Source organism: Trachurus japonicus, chromosome 8 (genome assembly GCF_045865225.1).
Source record: "Trachurus japonicus isolate A0001 chromosome 8, Traja_1.0".
Lineage (NCBI taxonomy): Eukaryota > Metazoa > Chordata > Actinopteri > Carangiformes > Carangidae > Trachurus > Trachurus japonicus.
The window spans coordinates 32,118,009-32,138,005 of record NC_140914.1 but is presented as its reverse complement, the minus strand read 5'-3'; the positions used below and the strand labels follow the sequence as shown (position 1 = coordinate 32,138,005).

The window sequence follows — 19,997 nt, the reverse complement described above, 5'->3', positions numbered from 1 at the left end:
TGGGTATAAACATAGTGCTGGACAGACTTATTATTTATTATTATTAGAATCCCGTGATTTTAAGACCGAGTCGTCTCTGACATGAGTTGAGAGGGATGGCGACCCCACGTCGTCATGATAAAACACACTGCAACATGTGATCATCAGTTTATTTCACACCAGTCTGTGTCCAGATACAAGAGATAACACATTCTAGGTCATCGTATAACAGTCAGCCACACCAGGTGGATGATGGGACAGAGAGTTAACAATAGGTCAGTTCCATATTAAACAATTTTTTATTTGCTTTAAGAAAAACAAAATCATTGTGACTAGAAAAGCAGTGAAAACATCCAGGTGAGCGGTGGAAGTCAGATGACACCAGAAGCCAGTTCATCCTATTTTGCTCAAATGAGAGCAGAGGTTAAATCAGAATCCATTATTCTATATAAAAAGAAACAGTTCTGAAGGACAAAAGATGTGTTACTACTCAAATATAAAACTGTACATGCAGGATTTGCAGTCTTCCAGGTTTCTCATACACAACTTCAGAATAAAATAAAAAAATCATCTTTGAAAAATTGAATAGTGTCCCAGAGAAGAAGTCAGTGATAACAAAAAGAAGAAAGCTGTCTTTATTGGTGTTATGGCTGAGATTTACACAGGTCAGCATCGCTGTTGTGATGAAGGACTGAGAGTTTTGATTTGGTTTAGCAGAGAGAAAGTTATAAAAAATAAGAGGTCATGTGATCAGTGTGATTGTCAGAGCCATCCCAGCTGGCGTCAGAGCAGAGGCATCAGGGCTGGGTGATCATCTTCATCATCTCTAAGGCCATCGGGCCCTGGTCTGAGGGGATCTGGCAGACAGAACATGTAGTTTTAGAAATCATGTTCATTTTGTCAGGTTATCACTCAACCTGCTGATCAGTTGATACAAACTAAAATGGTTTAATGCTCCTTATCCACCAGGTGGCACTATATTACAGACATACATTATCATAACCTGTTAATATACTGTATGTAAAAAGAGGCAGGACTGAAATTAATCTACAAAAACAAATCACTCTGGAGGTCTAGGGTGTCTTAGAGTTTTAGTCTTAAGTGTTGACAATTTGTGGAGTTTAGTCCTACTCTCAAACTTAAGAATATAAGCTATTTGTCAACTTTCTCCAGTCTAAGAATCACTCCTACTCCCCAGATATCTAAGAGACCTCCTAGTGGTGAGGAGTTGCCAGTAGGAGACGGCACAGAGGAGAGAGAGACGTGAGTTTAATATTATTTTGTAGATTATTGTCAAAATGCGGTTGAATGTAGCCTACTCCCACTGGCTATTCACTGAGATACGTCTGTAATACATTCAGTGACTGGTCATTCCTTTAAATTTAGAAGTGACGTCCTCTAAAATTCCATTTACGGCGCATAGTGCTGTGGTAACTCAGCTCTGAGACCGACTCCTAAAGGAATAGTTCAACATTTTGGCAAATTGGCCCATTGCCATAATCCCTATAGCCCTCGAGTAGGTTCATTACCTTTAATTGTCGGTGCAAGCTATTTTTAGAACGGCGGAGCAGAGCCGTGAGCTGCTCAGAGCTACGCTACGGAGGCTCATGGGATTTCTGGGTTTCCCTCATCAAACTCATCAAATACACAATCCAACAACTCCACAACGCTCTGGTGGACAAGTTGTGACCTGCACATTCACCACGCTATGAGATAATAACACAACGTTACCACACAGAGTTGTTTTAGAGGGAAATACAGAGACTGCTGCTGGAAAACTGCCCCCGACAGGAACGCGCATCAGCGGTTTTGCATGAGTTTACCTCTAAAACAACTGTGTGTGGTAACGTTGTGTTATTATCTCATAGCGTGGTGAATGTGCAGCTCACAACTTGTCCACCAGAGCGTTGTGGAGTTGTTGGATTGTGTATTTGATGAGTTTGATGAGGGAAACCAAGAAATCCCATAATGAGCCTCCGTAGCGTAGCTCTGAGCAGCTCACGGCTCTGCTCCGCCGTTCTAGATACATCTTGCACCGACAGTTAAAGGTAACGAACCGACTCTTAAGACTGTAGGGATTATGGCAATGGGCCAATTTGCCAAAATGTTGAACTATCCCTTTAAGACTCTTGATCACTTTTAAGTGCAGCTTTCAGCAAAGAAGATTTTTTTTTACTGACAATAAGTCGACTCTGAGCAGTGTTCATGGTAGTAATTCTGAGCAGCGTGATGTCTTACCATGTGACCGGCCCTGAGGATCCAATAGAAGGAGAAGTTCTTGTGGGTTTTGTAGAAAGCTCCGGTAACGCCTGAGGAGGCGGGGTCATCCAGGGGGGTCCACCTCAGCTGGTTGAATCCAGGCAGCCCCTCCCACTTCAGCTGCTTCACCCACTGCTCCTGACCTGAGAACACAAGCACCGGATCAATGTGGCACAGCTACAATCTCACAGCTACAATCTCACAGCTGGAATCTCACAGCTGGAAGCTTCAGACTTACCCATGGTGTCCACTATGAGGTCCAGCTGCCCGTTGTAGACGGTGACGTTGACCCCGGCGCTCAGCAGCTGGTCCACCACGTCCACCACCGGCTTCATGAAGTCCCCCGCCATGTAGCTGAAGACGTCCTCGGCCTGGCCTGGAGCAGAGGACCGAGACACATCGAGACGTTTCTACACAGCCAGGACACTCTGAGACTAAAGTCACAACCGAACAGAGAGAGAAACTTCACCTCCCCACGTGACGTTCTGGGGAATGATGCCCAGTTTCTTCCTGATTGGTCCATTCATCAGCTCACTCAGCGATTGGCCGTGGAGGGGACGGATGTGGCGACGCGTCTGCAGAGCTGTGCATGATAAATGAGTTACAGTTAGTGTGATCTGAGACATGAGAGCAGCTGAGTGTGTGTGGCTGTGTGTCATTTGAAGTCTGACACCACATCTTTTGCTTTTCTGTAACTATTGGTATCCTAATCTGATCACCATAAGAAAGAGACACCGGGAATGATGATAAAAAATTATACCAAAAGATATTCATTTACATTTTCCATCTTATTTAACTGTCATAGGTACTGTATGTATGGTCTTATCATTACTTTAACATATTTAAAGGGACAACCAGGAGTTTTGTTAAAGTGAAGTGTTTTCCCACTACATGTATGAGCCTCCGCACCGTGAAATTCTTTGACCGGGTCAAGACAGACTCATGTTTTCATTCATCAAGAATTAAAGTCAGAGGTTGGAAGACGATCACATACCGTCATAGTTCCCACCGTAAACGGTGATTCAGCGGCGTTATTCTCATGACTCGCCACGAAACCGAAAGTAAAGAAACGTTCCACCACTAATAATAACAAAATAACGATAGAGACAAAACCATATATTTATCGAAAATGGGCCCATTAACAAGTGTGGGTAACGTAGATTCATCCACATTAACGTGAGACTTTTTTATAACCAAATAGAAACTCCTCGTTGTCCCTTTAAATGTCGATAATGTATATATATATTTTTCTTAATTTCTTTAAATTTTGTGATATTTCACTGGGTGGAGGCTTCTCATAAGCTCTCTGATTTTTTTTTTTGCCTCTTCTTACACTGTATATTATCCATCTCTGTTTTGTGCATGTATACTGTTTTTTCCTTCTTGTGCAAAATAAATCATTAAACCATTAAACATCTCACCAATGAAGTCCTCTCCTGGTGAAGAGCGGACTCTCTCATCTGGCTCCTGGGTGAGGATGTTGTAGAAGTTGACTCCATTGGTGTTCTGACAAAACAAAACAAAATCAAACCTCCTGCACACAAACAGATGACACACTTCACTCACTTGCTGCCTGTTGACAGTACCAGACTGAAATCCCTTTGTAGATACAAAATAACTATAAACTTCCTTATGTCCTTATGCAAAAAGGGCAGTATAGATACATGTAAACTGAGAAGAATGTATGCCTGATCGCCTGTTTGATGCCCAACCAAGACAATCTTTAGTGCATGTCATTCCCCAAGTCTATCTCCTTGTTATCCTGTCTGTCTTATGAAATCAAGGTAAAAAAACAAAAAAACACCCAAAAGGTCTTATAAATATCTTTAATATCTGAGTGAGAGGGTTGGATTATAAAATCTAACACATCTGCAGTCTGGTCCTAATATTATGATGCAATAGTTCTACGTCCTTTTCTTTTGATAATAGGCTACATAATTGAGGTATCAATACCACCAAACAGCAGTTCAGAAATGAAGGAAGGCAATACGTATGTACAGTAAATAAAGCAGTGAGGTGAAAACACAAAAGTAGATATTATGAAAATTATTGCAAATGACAGGAATGAATGATAGATGTATCGATAGAGTCAGTTGTAACTGGACATTCATTAACACTGTGATAACCCTGATGGGCCTCAGACTGAACATGACCCCAGAGAGAGCGTCATCATTTTTTTAATAAGTTTCTTTTTATGTTAATGATTTACACGTGAAAACTCAGCTTCATGTTTTCATGTCCGTGCTGGAGAACACGGTTTCTGCATGTGCTGCCTAGTGGATGGAAACGTGGCTCGGGCACTTGGTGTGTGTGTTCATGGCCTTAGTGTCAGTGCGCAAGTGTGTCCCATTTCTCTAACGACCGAAGGTGCAGCGCGGTTGATTTGCACTTTACCCACACTTACAGTACGTTAAGATCGCATCGGAGCGGTATTTGGCCAAGTATAAATCCCACAATGCACCAGCTGGAGAAGTCACAAGCCACGTTGGGAAATGTCATTGAATACATTTCAATAAAATGAACTTGACTTTCTATCTTATAATTATGACTTTTTAATCTTATATTATTTTATCTCAATTTCAGTTTTGTTGTCTTTAGGCTACGTTTACTTTTACATCTGATGTTTTTGACCCGTTATGATCAATAGAGAAAATTAATTATGTGAAAACTTACCGGTATGTGAATATTTATCATCATGCTCTGTGGTTTTCTTTCTTTTTTTAACTTAACTTACAGAGTTGGGCTTACACATTTATGATTTGAATCTTGTGCATAGAGGCACTGTTGAAGTAGATGAGACTGTGATCCAGCAGCACTGTTTATTAAAACTGCAGCTGTGGTGAGTAAAAGGAAATTGAATATGGACAGATTGCTTTGAAAGTGACTCACATGTGTTTTTTATTTGTTTTTGTATTGTATTAAAGTGAAACAAAAAAACCTGTTGCTGTGGTATGTGTGTGTGTGTGTCAGAGTTGTGCTAGTGTGCACAGTGGCACTCAGATGACAGGCTGCACTTCTCAAGTGTGTCCCGATTGCTTTTAAATATCCCCCCCCGCTTGGCCACTTAATCCATGCTTGCACACTATATGCAAATGTACGTTCCATCAGCAAAACGTCGTCAAAGTGTGTGCGTTAACCAAGTGCACTGAGCCCAGTGTGGAGAAGTGGGACAGGGCCTGTGAGTGTGAGTGAAGTGTCTGTGCACCGACCTGCTCCACTGCAGTCTCAGTCATGGACCAGAGCTCAGTGGCTTTCTTAAACTGCTGCTGCTCCACGGCTTTCTTCACCTCCGCCGCTGCACTGTTCACCTCCGCCAGGCCAAAGTCATCCAGCAGCGACTGCACACACACACACACACACACACAAAGAAATGAAAAAAAGACCTGATAACCTAAATCTGGCTTTAACAGACATCTTTAAGCTGAAAATCTGGCCTGTTGTGTGTTACTCACAGTGGTGTAGAGGTACGGTCCCCACGTCATGACAGAGTCTGTGGATGAAGCACAGTTTGAAAGTGAATATAACTTTCTGCTCATTATCACTAAAATGTTCAGCTCTAACATCATGTACATTAAATACAGTTGGATTGTTTTTTTAGCCAAATACAGAGAAGAAAGAAACTATTCAACTGAAGGACTGAAATGTTAAACTACAGTGGAGGGTCAGTGTTCAAGAACCAAATCCAACAAAAGCCAGAAAAACCTTCATTAGGCCTGATCCTAGGTCATTTTTGAATACTTTTGATTTTGACTTGATATACAACATATTAAAAATTGTTTACCATACTCATGTTGGCATTTTTTTTTCTAGCACTGTAAGACTGTTAATTATGATTTCACTTAAACCTACTTTATTAATACTTTGGGCCCAAAAATACACACAAAAAAAAAATCATGTAGAGTAGTATCAGCTGATTCCAACACTTTTTTCCGTTTTGTAAAATGACAATTATGAATATAAGGAAAGAAATGCAATGCCTGTTCATCCTATCCCACTTTTACCGTCAGATAAATATTTTGTACTATCAAATTACACATATCATATCTCCGGTTTTACACGGTCTGTCAACATCAAACAAAAACTGGGAGAGTTTTAAATCTGCACTTTTGAGTGAAGTTGACGGCAGCGCTCCAGTTTTTTTGTTACAGCGCTTTGAAAACGTCACATGATCATAGACTCTAGGGACTTAAAAACTCTTGTGTGATTGTTGCTGTGTGTAGAGTCACTGTCACGTTGGCTTTCTCTCTCTACATTCAGTATTTGGGTAAAGCAGCACCAAGCAGCCACTGTGGTCCTACATGACTGTTGGAGTGGTTTAGTAAGACGGGTCTGAACACCTCCTGAAGGTCTAAATACATCACATTTAACTAAAACATCTGTTCTAAAAGCCAGATGTGCAGCAGGTTGTTGAATAACAGGCATGGTTGTTCTGGGTGTAAAGTCTGATGATACTGACCCAGCGGGGAAATCCACGAGTCTCCAAGCGCCACGCCAGCAAATCTGCATTTCACTGTTCCCTGCTCCACAGCCTGGACAAACACAACACATGTCACATATGAAACCTGACACCTAATGAAAAATGGGGAAGGTTTCAGGTCAGATTTACTTCCTTTTTCTTTTTCCTTTGTTTATATTCCTTTTGTACGTGCTGTTTTTTTTAACTTTTTTCCCTTTGTTGTGGGTTTTATGTGGGATGAAAAACAAAAAATAAACCAGGACCGAAGGCTTTTCAAACTTGAAAAAATAAATAAATAAATAAAAAGATGTTACATGTAAATTAATTCATCCTATTCCTACTTACTGTCAGACAAGTGAAATGTTTTTACAGTGTATTTACAGCAGTGAACCATAGTATAACTGCATAGTATAACAGCTGTGTTGCTGTGACATTCATTTAGCTTTTCTTATAATGGAAAAGAAAAGTAGGAAAGTAAGGAAAGCATTTCGTTTTCTGTTTAAACTTAAACTTAAAATTCACATGAAACTAACAAAGCCAAGGTTTGGGTTAGGGTTAGGGTTACACCAACACTGAAGTTCATTAACTCATTAATTAACAAAACATTTTTAACCTTTTAAATGTCTGGCAGCTGTTTGACTGAGGGGACTTTCCATGATCAGTGAGCTTAGTGAACCTGAGGAGAGGCTGTAAAGAAGCAGTGAACGCACCTTGACCAGTTCCATGGAGATGGCAGCCGCCATCTTCCCTCCGTACGACTCAGAGAAGATGTAGAATGGGATGTTCTGCAGAGAAGAAACCAGCCATCAGTGGCCTCTACAGCACCAGTTGTTGTGGTGAATTCTCCTGTCTGATCTGCTGTTGATTGCTCCGTATCAACTAATATAATATTGTACAATACAACTTTCCTAACGGTAACTGGGGAAGTACCTGGAACTCAGGCTTCTCTGTGAAGAAGTTTCTGAGCAGCACCAGCATGTCCGAGGCCACAGCGGCCACATCCGTCGCAAAGGCATCAGGACTGTCTGTGTAGCTGAAGCCGGTGCCCACGGGGTTGTCTACGAACAACACACTGGCTGCCTGAGTCTGAAACACCACACACACACATTTACTGTCTGTATGTAACATTCAAGTTATAAAAACGGGAATAATGTGTTTTGGAGCTCTTTGCTGTTCCAAACAGCGTCTCACCCAGCTGCTCTCTCTGGGCTTCAGGTCTCTGTTCAAAGGTCCGATCTCCTCAAAGTTCCCAAATCCACTTCCTGATCCTCCTGGTCCACCCTAAAGACACATGGACACATGGACACATCCTCATCAGCTTCAAACATCAAGAGCACAGCTGCTATAAAAACTATGAAAAACTATAGAAGTGAACATAATAATAGAATATTTAGCATTTGTTTTTCTCTACCCTACACACATGTAGCCCATAAAAACACTTTATTAAAATCTTACATCATTAATATCTGGAAAAAATCTATTATTGGTCATTTGGTGTGATGGTGATGGTGATAATGACGTTATGCGAGATGTTTTTAACATCCATTGTGATGCAACAGTTGCATTTACTTCTTTTCACTTTAACTTATTATGCAACACTTTATTATCTAAAACTATGGGAGACATATAGTTTTATTGGTAACAATTATAACTTTTCAGCTGATCACATTTTTAAAAATAAGTCTGGCTCTGAACCACTTAGTTCCTCCTTGTAGTTAAAAGAAGCAACATGGCCATTACTCATTCACTGTCTTAACTGAAAAAGCTATTTGTAACTGAACTGCTGGATGTGAATCAGCATCCTGACAACAACCCAATTTGTTTGAATAGATAATGTTTCTGAAGGTAAAAAGCTGTGTTTGTTTAAAATCACCAATTTCCCAATGGCTGCGTACGTAGTGATCCCCATACCTAGTAAACTGATAAGAACACGAGCAGATATGTGTGTTCACAACAAAGTGTTTCCTAACACACACACACAATCTCTGCTGGGAAAAACAACTTGTGAAACAGCATCAGTGATCTTATGCACATGAGCTGCAGAAACACCGATGTGCTGCTGCAGCTGCAGTGTTTACGGCGTGAGCTGAAGTCAGTGGACCTGATCGTGTCCTACCTGCAGCCACATGACCAGGGGCAGCTCTGTGTATCCAGACGGGCCGTCAGCGTAGTACAGCCACCAGAACATGTGGGCCCCCTCCCTCACGTCCACATAGCCCCAGGCTTCTTTTCCTGCCAGGGGGGTGGGCAGCCCTGCAGAGGGTTTAACACATCATCTGTTTTAATTATCTGAGTCACTGCATAACAACTATGCAACTTAGCCAAGTAGTTTTAACACTTGTTGAACTTAAAAGAACATAGTGGGTAGAAGTGTGTGGGCCAGACTGATATTGCTAATAAACCATCACTCATTTTTAAACTATTGCATTTCATTCAGTGCAGTCCTCTTGTTCATTATGTTGCAGACTTGAATCATCCTAATGTGATACAGCTGACATCCGATTTTTTATCACATACAAGTTTTTTTCATTCAGTGGTTTCAAAACCCTCATTAATTAATTAAGAGATGGTGCAGAAGTAAAGGACCCGAATAACATTATTAGTATGGTAGGAAAAACCTTTCTTTTCAGAAAAGACATCAATTAAATATGAAATGCTTCAAAATGTTCCTGAAATTTCAGTTGACACTTGAAAAAGATAGAAACAAAGAACAGAACTTATTTTTTGCAACGTGGGTGGGGATTTTTTGAGCCAAGGTGAAGGCTGGTCTTAATACCTTTTACCATTAAATCGGATTGTGGTAACGAAGGGCCTTGTTATTCTTTTTTTTAATTTGTAATTTTCTCCTTTTTCTTGTTTTTTGTCCTCTTTTTGGTTTACTCTGCATTTAGTTTAGTTACCTTTATCTAAGATCGTGAGTAGGCTACACTGAGGCAAGCCTCATTTACAGTGCAGACGATCAGGACAAATACTGTATATAAAACAAAACTAAAGATACAGATCAATATATGCACACATTAAAACACAGGAAGCGGATCAGAAAAAGATACAAGTGCAAACAGAGGACAGGAAATCAGCATGTATCACGATTGCATACATTTGGACTATGAATTTGAATTTATCATTTTGATTTTTTGTGAAAAAACAAAACAAAACAAAGCAAAAACAGCCTTATACATGATTGCACTGAAAACAAGTCACGAGGGGGCACTGACTTCCACCCTGACACTGACGTCTACACACTCAGTGGGTGTTATGAAGCCAGTCAGCGTGGAGCTTCTACTGGTGCGGTGTGGAGCGTCAGTAGTTTATTTTTCTTTGACTGGTTAATAAAAGCAGAAACTTTTGAAAAACATAATCTGATCTTGTCCTTCCTGACATAGCCTAGGCCTACACTTGTGCAGTAAACACTTGGGTATGGACTGTATGAATGAGGAACTAACTCGCTGTGTGTGACAGAGGAGCCACAGCTACAATGATCAGTGTATCTGGAACTGAAACTCGGTGTTTTCCTGAACCCAGTGTCAATGTCTCACCTTATCTTAACCCGATCCTAATCTTATTCTAACCCTAACCCAACACCTTCTGTTTCCAGCACACAGCAGGTTAAGGTTAAGATGTAAAACAACAGCGTGGACAGAGAGTTGGTTTCATTTTACAGTCAACTGAGTCAACATGTGTTTACTTGCTGTGTGTTAGACTACAACGTTACAGTAAACAGGTGTAAAGGGCTCATTACATCTTACATCTTACCTCTGCTGACGAGGACGCTGAGGAGAAGAAACACACTGCTTGTCTCAGCCAGGCCCATTGTTGCAGCGCAGATTTGGGGATGAGGCTGTGTGCTGTACCGCTGTACCGCTTTATGGCTCCGAGGGGTCACATGACCGCACCCGGATCAGCTGACCAACCTCATGTTTCAGTTTCTAAATTAACTTTGCAAGTTATTTTGTGTCGATAATTAGAAACAACTGCAACTGAAGGGGAAAAGGGCGAAATATATATATTCAATTCAAAAAGTAAATCACAGTAAAACAAATAAACGTGCGAATAAAATGTAAATTCAAACTAATTTGAATTAATAAGTAATTATCGTAATTGCAATAATAACTAATAGGTTAATACATCCCCCCTCTGTTTATACTTAGTACTTTATATTTAAATTGCTTGTTTTGTGACCTCTTTTATATACAGTCATGTCATTTATACAGTCTATGTTTTGATCAGGAAGTCCCACCTCCACTCCAGCAGAGGGCGGTGTTGTCAGTGAGTTGACTCTTTTCTTTCAAAATAAAAGGCAAAAAAATAATCAAACTTTAAAATAAGAAAAAAAAATTGACAGCATTGTTTTTAAAATTGCGTCAAATCACCATAATAACCCATCTTTGAGAATTTTAATGTTATGTAGACGAAAACTACAGGAAAATAAAATAACAATCACCTTTTTGTGGCATAGCACTCTTATTCTGAAAAACGTGACCGGAAATGTTGCCCTTGCGCTCGGCTCGTGGAACAACACCGGCCCAGGCGGTGTGTGTGTTCGCTGTTCGCTGCAGGTTCGAGTCCCCCTCCTGTCCTCTCCGCCATGGCCGCCAGCAGCAGCAGCAGCTTCATCCGCCTGCGGCTGCTCTTCGACTACCCGCCGCCCGCCGCCGCCGCCGCCGCCCGCCGCACGTGCTGGCTGCTGCTGGACCTGGACACGTGCCGCGTGGTGGCGGACCTGGAGAGCATCATCCGGGACAGGTTCGAGTTCAGCCCGCGGACCGTCCTGGACCTGTTCATAGAGGACTGCTACCTGCCGCACACCGAGCGCATCTACGTGGTGCGGGACAACGACAGCGTCAGGTGCGCAGGAGCAGGCAGGCAGGGGGCTTTCACCGCCCATTCTAGGATAACACTAACGTTACTAGTGGATGGGGGTGACCATGGCAACTAGCTCACCTGGCCGTGAGTAGGGAGCCCAGTGGAGCTGAGTGACTCTCAGTCCTCTGCAGTGGGTTTCAAAGTGGGGGCCTAGGAGGGAATACAATTATTGTATTTTGGGCATTATTATAAAATCGTATTTATGATAATATTTCGAAACCTAGTTTGCCATGCCCGCCTTTCTAACTTCCTGCCAGACAAGTTATCATTCGTGACTCCATTACCATTAAAGCAGAAGTCAGGTGAATGTTTGTGTTAATCTAAGTCTTAAATAGTTGTATCTTCCGACAGCAATCATTTCTATAGAGTGTTTGGTCTGAAACACGGGTCTGTCAGTCACTCTGCTCTGCTCTGAGCCCAGGAGAAAACTTTCCTTGTATCCTACAACCTTTATCCAATGAGGAGAGAGAACGGCATAAAGGGGCAGTCCTCTCTGTGTGTGCAGCCAAGGGATGCGCCTGAATGTGGTGACGTAGGGACGAGGGCGGGGCCTGCTAACTCCATCTGCTGACCGGAAGTTAGACAAAACCACCGGATCGCTTACTGATAGCTTTAACTGCGAACTGTTTAAAACTCAGTGGGTTTGCAAAAGTCTATTAAGACCTTTATTATTTTACTTTCCACTATCAGTATCTCTGCTATAGACTGGTTAGAATACTCCTCTAGCCTATAACTGTCCTAATAGGCTGGCCTCTTACTGAGGTTTCCTTTATTTTCATGTTTTTGATTGTTTATTACTGATGTTTCTATTCTGTATGTGTTTGCCCTTATGGTGCTATGGACCTTTCTTTGGGATGTGTCTTTAATAAAGTATATCTATCTATTTTAGTAGAAAGGGCGGCTGTTGCTGTCCGTCAATACAGAGCTACTATAGCTTGGTCCCAATCTAACCTTGAACCATTAACTAACATATCCTGTGCTGTGTAAATGGGAGCCTGTTGGGTTTTCCTATTATTAAATTAATGTTCAGTCTTTCTAAATGTATTATAATTTTGAATGTTAGTGCATTTCAGTATATTTTAGATGAGGCAGCGTTGCTCTACCAGGCTACTGCTGCAGGAAATCATATGATGTGCTTTTGCACTGTACTCAAAGGGAACTGACACGGGCCATATGCTCACACACAACAATCTCTGCTTAACTCATGATGGTAAGAGTTGTCTGGACTGTCAATCATTTCTTTAGTGGGGAATTGTGGGGGGTGGGGTGCACTAAACCCACGAGTCATGTGCTAACCGACACAGATCAGATCTCTTAATATCTGATGGGATATTTTTCTAGATATCTAGATTTTGCTTCTAGATGTTTTATTTCAGAAAGGAAAGAAGTTTGACTCTCATATGTCCTGCTGTTTTTCTGTTTTCTAGGGTGAAGGTGGGCTGTGAGGCTCAGGTGAACGGGCACAGCAGCTCTTCAGCTACGCCAGGTGAAAACTGTAGAAAGAGACAGAGACCTCCCGCAGAGCAGGATGGGCCAGGAGGAGATGGAGTGAGCCTGGAATGGAAGGAAAAGAAGAGGAAAAAGCAGAGCAAGGAGAGCAAGGAGAGCCCGGAGGAGGAGGTCGCCAAGGTGACGTCGTGTGACGAGAGGAATAAGACGTCAGAGGAAAAGCAGGCGAAGAAGACAAAGAAGAAGAAGGAGAAGAAGAAAAAGAAGGTAGAGGAACCCCCCAAGCCAGCTGCACCGCCGCCGCCGCCGCCGCCTAGCAACAAAACACCAGCTGCTGTGGAGCGGCCGGTGAAAAGCACCAAGAAGCCGTCGGCAGCAGCAGCAGCTAAGACACAGGCGGTTTCCTCTTCTGAGTCCAGCAGCAGTGAGGACGATGTCGCCCCCAGAAAGCCCCCACCTGCCAAAAAACCAGCACCCAAAACCCCCAAGTCCACCCCCGCTGCTTCCAAGGCCCCCCCAAAGACCAAACCCACCCAGACACCCTCACACCACCCGGCCTCCTCCTCCTCCTCCTCCTCCTCCTCAGAGACCGACTCCTCCTCTGACGAAGCCCCCGCTGTGAAAACTACACAGAAAACCAAACCTCTAACCTCCACGTCTCCAAAGAGTACAGTCAGCAGTAACTCCACCTCCCAGCAGGCGACCGGCGCGACGCCCACGCCCACGGCCACGCCCCCCGACGACCAGAAACCGGCCGAGCCCCGCGACTCGGACAGCGACGAGATCGAGCTGATCATCCGTAAGCCGCTGCAGCAGCCGGGCTACGGTCTGGGCAGGCAGCCGGCTTGGAGAGGGAGGGGCGGCGGCGGTGCCAGAGGAGCCAAGCGTGGCGGTCCCAGAGAGCGAGGGGGAGGGGGAGTGGGAGGGGGAGGGGGAGGGAGAGGGTTCATCAGATGGCAAGCCGAGGGCACCCCGTGCAGCAGTAACGGAGCCAAGGAGCCCAGCTACCAGACCGACTCGCTGACCAACACGTCGGTGGTCATCCAGGTCAGTCTGCATGTGTCTGACTCTGCACCCACTTATCCATGTACAGTCCCGTGAAAAGTAAATGAAAGGTAAACACTGCAAGTGATGGATATTTGCACTATATTGTGTTAAAATAGGTGAAATCTACATGTAGCAGGCAAACTGTCAGCATCCTCCCCAGTTTATTATTCATGTAGAAATAGCATTGTTCTTCTAAATTTAGACTTAAAGGGACATTGTGTAACTTCTCCTGTTATCTATTCACGAAAATCGATTATTTTGTTCAAAAGTCTGTTTTTCATGAATCAGTAACCCCCCCCCATCAACAAAGTGAAGTTCCTTTCAGCTCTGAATGAGCCGTTCATATCATTCATATCTCCATGGAGACGGTAAGCTCGGTGCTGCTGCCATGTGGTGTCGCCATGTTTTTACCTTCAGTGGCAGCGTGACGGTAGGAAACCACGGAAAGGAGCGTTACACTGATGCTGCATTCACCTGCAGTCGGGCAGACGGCCGTCGGTAACAAACCAGATGTCATTTTAGTCGCAGAAGTCCAGAGAAAGCCGGTAAAACAATACCACATCGCCATGACAACATATTGTCACGTGTATTGTTTTGCCTCGTGCTGACGGACCACTTGTTTACATAGAGGCTTGTTTATGCCGTTACGTGCAGCGGCTGTCGTCCATCTGCCCAATGAAAAATACGACGGAGTTGCTTGCGATCTACAACCGCAACGCTAGATGGGAGGAATTCCTACACAATGTACCTTTCTATTTCTATTATTAACTTTTTAAGTATGAGGCATTGCTCATACGTATGGCAATCTAAAGTCTACCCCTGCACCAAGTGAACAAGTCCACAGTTCAACAGGCTGAGAATAGTATTTACCTTACCTCCAACACATTATTACATTATTGGCACTACAGTTATATAGGTATACATTACTGTTTGTGTCCATTATGAAATACAGTGTATGGAAAGGGGTCATGATTAATAATCTCTGGGTCTCTTACATGTGTAGAATGGAGCAGAAAGCGCCCCACAAAAGGACTACAGCACAATGCCCCTGCTAGCTGCCCCTCCACAGCTGGGGCAGAAGATTGCCTTCAAGGTAAGTCTACCTGGCTCTTTTGAGCCACAGTGTGTCTGCTCTGTTTTTTTCTCCCTTTGCTTCCATGGTAACCTATTTAGCTTCATGGCTGCACTCGCTTGTTTTACACTAAAAAGGAAAGTAGCTTGGATTTATTTTTTAGGCGGAAAAAATATGAAGGACTTGGAGCTATTTTTAGATTGGATCAGAAAATACAAAGGATGTGACATTTATTTGAATGCTTATGTTGTCCTGCTCCCGTCCGGTCCACTAAGGTCAACAAATAACCAGATTACAGCACAACACAAAACATCTGTTCTTTACAACCTTCACATCTTTAACTCATTACCTCAACACACACCTATCTCCTATCACTCCTATCAGCTCACTGGCAGGCCCGTCCCTCACATTACTTGACAATATGAAAGCTCTACGCTATTATACTTAAAGGGATAGTTCAACATTTTGGCAAATTGGCCCATTTGTCATAATCCCTATAATTTTAGGAGTAGGTTCGTTACCTTTAATTGTCGGTGCAAGCTGTTTTTAGTACGGCGGAGCAGAGCCGTGAGCTGCTCAGAGCTACGCTACGGAGGCTCATTATGGGATTTCTTGGTTTCCCTCATCAAACTCATCAAATACACAATCCAACAACTCCACAACGCTCTGGTGGACAAGTTGTGAGCTGCACATTCACCACGCTATGAGATAATAACACAACGTTACCACACAGAGTTGTTTTTTTGAAATTTTGTGAAGTGGTGGTGTCTGTCAATAATGAAATGTGGCAACACAACTTATTTCTAATATTCTGTTTAGTCCACTCACCATTAATCATCATCATTTAGCAAGTACTGCTCCTGCTGACATTGAATCTGATGGTGAAGGCTGGATAAACAGTGGTTTGTGACAGACCTGTCATTTCGTATTAATTCATTCGGTGCTCAGTTAGACACTGAACTTGTTGTTGGGTGTGTTTCCTGATGTATTACCTGTGTGTGTGTGTTCACAGCTGCTGGAGCTGGGTGAGAACTACACACCAGAGGTCTCAGATTATAAGGTAAGTGAACTCATTTCTGCTGCTGTCCTCCAAAACAGCTGCTGTCCTCAGTTTGCTAGGAAACATGCTGGAGAGCTCATCTCCAGGAAGTCTTAATGTTCATTCATACTGGAGTCACAACACCTAACATGTTACCAAATCATAAAACAAATAGATTTACATTTCTGTGGTCCCTTTATCCATCCACTTATTTAATATTAAGGGGTCAAGCCAGAGTGGGTGTGGGCGTGGGCTGTGTGAGCAGAGCTGTGTTTTTTTGTGTGTGTGGCAGCAAATGTCTATTTATTGTCTGTATCTGTTTTTTTTGTTTCTCTCTTGAGAGACGAATTTCTCCACTCTATCAGACAATAAAGGCTCATTTATCTTATCTTGTCTTATCCTACTGTCTACTTTAGGAGGGGAAGATTGTCAGCTTCGACTCAACAACCAAACAGATTGAGCTGGAACTGCTTCATGTCACTCAAGGTAGCGATCATTTCTCTGCTTCAAGCTCCATCACATAGTGCCAGAAAACTGCCTTCAGTTAGGGCTCAAAACATAACAACACCACAAAGACATGAAAACCACATTCAAACCCACGAGACAAATAAAGTCACATAAAACAATACAAGTAAAAGCACATGTATAAGTTTGTCTTAAAAGCAGTGTCTATTTTGCTTTGTTTAAAACACATATACACATATACTATATATCATATTTTACACTTTTCTGGTGTTTTATTTTAAAGGGCTAGTTCAACATTTTGACAAATTTGTCCATTGCCATAATCCCTATAGTCTTATGGCCTCTACACACTGCAATTTTAGCAGTCTTATAAGACTATTGCATGACAGACTGTGCGACATGGATCTAATAATCTTTGGTACAACGTCAATTTTGACATGTGCAGACTGTGCGATGATCGTTCTACTGAATCGCAGCCCTAGCCTAAACCTAGAATAGGATGATTAAATGTTGTTAGGATGTGCTTCTTTATCAGGTATTCAAATAACTCTTTAAACATTTCTCCCAGCTCCCGTCGAGCCTGGGAAGTTCGACCTGGTCTATCAGAACCCCGACGGCTCAGAGAGAGTAGAGTACGCTGTGTCCAGAGGTGCCTGGGTAAGTCCTACCACGTAGCTGCTTCCTACCATGACATACTGTAATATTTAAATCCCCAAAACAGCAGCAAAAAGGTGTGCTCTTATTTCTGTGTGGCTTGAAGCTTCTTCTGGTCAGCAGAGGGCAGCAGAGAAACACTATCTGATGTATTACCACCCAGTAAAGTTGCTGTAGCAGATATGTCCTCAAACAGTTCACTCAGTGAGCCGACATTGAGCATTAATTAGCATTAATGTGGAGCCAGGCATCTGTCCACCTGACACAGGGAACGGTGGTATTCACTTGCTATGCTCGAGCCTCTGAGAGCGTGCAATGCAATGAGCTATAACAGTTTAAAGGACCAGCAGAGTGAGTAATATTTCCTCAGTGACAGAGCTCACATGACACTGACTCTCTGAGGTGACTGTGTTCACTGAGAGGAGCAGCACAGTCACCTCAAAATCCTGCCTTAGTTTTTAGTTATATTTAAAGGGATATTTCAGCATTTTGGCAAATCTGCCTATATACATGTCAACATGTATCACTCCTCCTTAAAGGGATAGTTCACCCAAACTTGAAATTTCACTCATTATCTACTCACCCTCATGTGGACTAAGGGCTGGGAGAAGTTTCAGAGTCCTCCGTGGCTTCTCTGAGTTACAGGGGGTCTCGGCGTAGCAGTGCATGTCCATATAACGGTTGCAAATGGATACCAACTGTCTTCGTAACAAAAAGACACACCAAAAAACATCCAAATACCTCCATGCTGCTCGTATGTAATGTCCATTTGTATTGAAGCCACAAAATGCGAAATTGTCCCGAAAAAAATTAAATACGTCTATATTTCAAGCTTGTTTGTAGCGGAAGCTCCTCTTCCTGGTTCGTCAAATTTGGAGGAACCAGGGTCTGTCCTCTTCCCAGTTCGTCCAAATTTGACAAACTGGGAAGAGGAGCTTCGAGAAGCTTCTGCTACAAAACAAGCTTGAAAAATAGACTTATTTAATTTTTTTCAGGACAGTTTCGCATTTCGGGGCTTCAATACAAGACGGACATTACATACGAGCAGCATGGAGGTATTTGGATGTTTTTTGGTGTGTCTTTTTGTTATGAAGACAGTTGGTATTCATTTGCAACCGTTATATGGACAAGCACTGCTACGCCGAGACCCCCTGTAACTCAGAGAAGCCACGGAGGACTCTGAAACTTCTCCCAGCCCTTAGTCCACATGAGGGGGAGGAGATAATGAGTGAAATTTCAAGTTTGGGTGAACTATCCCTTTAATCCCTATAGTGTTAGGAGTAGGTTCATTACCTTTAATTGTCGGTGCAAGCTGTTTTGAGGTCGAAATACCATGATGGAAAATCACCATTGTCTAATACAAATACTTAAAATGTTATAAATAAGATAAAATGAAACATCTGACTCATTGAAATTAATTAAATTGACAGGTGTTGACTGTGTTGTGTGATTTTGTAGGCCTTTGTGTTGGACTACCTGATCTATAAATAATAGGTTGTACACTGCAATCTAAATGGATTTATGAAGAAAACATTTTTAACCTATCTGTACACAAAGCAAGCTGACAAACAGCCCCACAAAACAACCTTCTATGTTATGTGCTGTCAGCAGTAATAACCAGTAGATGTCACAAATAGACCACATGAAGCCGTCATGAGCCCATTCATACTCACAAGACCTGATTACCCACACAAACACAGTTCAGCATGCTTTACCATGGATAACATGATTAATAAACTAAAGGCTTTTCAGTAAGAGTAAAGTAATGTCACAGTGTTTGGTTCACCACAGTTTGGGTTTTTAAAATCAACACTTTTTGTCTCATTTTACAATATCCACACTTGGCTTGTTTTCTTTTGTTTTGTATATTCACAGTTGACTTTCCCTCCCCAGGTGACAGAGCGGTGGGACTCGCTGCTGGAGCCAAGGCTGCTCATTTAAATCTGACAGTTTGTTACCTCCACCTGCTTTGGCAAGATGCATTTCCCCCTTTTGTTCTCACTGGCTTTATGTCTTTATGTCATTCCACCTGTGCTCCAGTTTAAATGGGGATGATACAGTGACAAAAAGGATGAGGTCATGGCTGATTGATTATATTCTCCGTACTTTGAAGCAAGTCATCATTTTGCACAGAATTCATGCAGCAATGTACTGTAGAGTGTGAGGATTGAAACTGCTTTTAAACTGTGGGTAGATAAGAAATACTGTTGTTTTTAATATGTCAATGGTATTAGTGATTGTTTCCAGGCCAGGGACATAATGGTTTTATGTTTTGTACATAAATGTGAAAAACTGTCTTATAATAAACTTTTCTAATAAAAAAAAAGAGACTTCATTGTCCTCTTTGACTAAATCTGCAGTTGTTATAAGGAATTGAGGAAAATTGGAGGAAATTATAAGGTCTGCAGTTGTGAGTGTCAGTCAATAACTATGGCAATAATATACATTTTACTGCCATTGATTGTCGACTTCGTTTTGACCTGTTGTTGTATGGTCTTGCTAATGATATTGACTTATAATTTTAATTCACCACATTATCATTCTAACGTTATTTTTGAGTATTGCTTTATTTTGGGGGGGGTGGGCTCCCAGTAGTGTTGTGACGTTCACGAACGAACCGATTCTATTGAACGGCTCGTTAACATGAACGATGGGAACCGAGTCACAGCTGGGAACCGTTCTTTTCTTTTTTTTTTTAACATCTCTGTGTGTTC

The 19,997-nt window shown here is 42.3% G+C and overlaps 2 protein-coding genes across 2 annotated transcripts; one reads left to right on the top strand and one right to left on the bottom strand.

Annotated features, from left to right (window-relative positions):
• Positions 1–591: 591 nt before the first annotated feature.
• Positions 592–10,546, bottom strand: scpep1 (serine carboxypeptidase 1). The gene is made up of 13 exons (XM_085785209.1): positions 10,448–10,546; positions 8,811–8,947; positions 7,886–7,975; positions 7,625–7,780; positions 7,405–7,479; positions 6,695–6,767; positions 5,691–5,728; positions 5,448–5,576; positions 3,660–3,744; positions 2,708–2,821; positions 2,477–2,614; positions 2,218–2,381; positions 592–836 (listed from the first exon to the last, which is right to left on the bottom strand). Exons 1-13 carry the CDS (start codon positions 10,503–10,505, stop codon positions 777–779), a joined length of 1,317 nt encoding a protein of 438 aa, XP_085641335.1. The 5' UTR covers positions 10,506–10,546; the 3' UTR covers positions 592–776.
• A 718-nt stretch (positions 10,547–11,264) lies between these two features.
• Positions 11,265–19,598, top strand: coil (coilin p80). Its single transcript, XM_085785208.1, has 7 exons — positions 11,265–11,539; positions 12,985–14,053; positions 15,057–15,146; positions 16,138–16,185; positions 16,581–16,650; positions 17,198–17,286; positions 19,177–19,598. Exons 1-7 carry the CDS (start codon positions 11,280–11,282, stop codon positions 19,222–19,224), a joined length of 1,674 nt encoding a protein of 557 aa, XP_085641334.1. The 5' UTR covers positions 11,265–11,279; the 3' UTR covers positions 19,225–19,598.
• Positions 19,599–19,997: the final 399 nt, after the last annotated feature.

What these genes read in the sequence shown, in the direction of transcription:
- scpep1 (XM_085785209.1), bottom strand. Translation starts at nt 10,505, where the DNA reads ATGGGCCTGGCTGAGACAAGCAGTGTGTTTCTTCTCCTCAGCGTCCTC. An exon ending in CAGAGAAGCCTGAGTTCCAG is followed by an intron (nt 7,480 to 7,624) that starts GTACTTCCCCAG and finishes TCTTCTCTGCAG; the next exon opens with AACATCCCATTCTACATCTT. An exon ending in CTGAGACTGCAGTGGAGCAG is followed by an intron (nt 3,745 to 5,447) that starts GTCGGTGCACAG and finishes TTGTTTTGTCAG; the next exon opens with AACACCAATGGAGTCAACTT.
- coil (XM_085785208.1), top strand. Translation starts at nt 11,280, where the DNA reads ATGGCCGCCAGCAGCAGCAGCAGCTTCATCCGCCTGCGGCTGCTCTTC. An exon ending in CGGGACAACGACAGCGTCAG is followed by an intron (nt 11,540 to 12,984) that starts GTGCGCAGGAGC and finishes TCTGTTTTCTAG; the next exon opens with GGTGAAGGTGGGCTGTGAGG. An exon ending in ACACGTCGGTGGTCATCCAG is followed by an intron (nt 14,054 to 15,056) that starts GTCAGTCTGCAT and finishes TTACATGTGTAG; the next exon opens with AATGGAGCAGAAAGCGCCCC.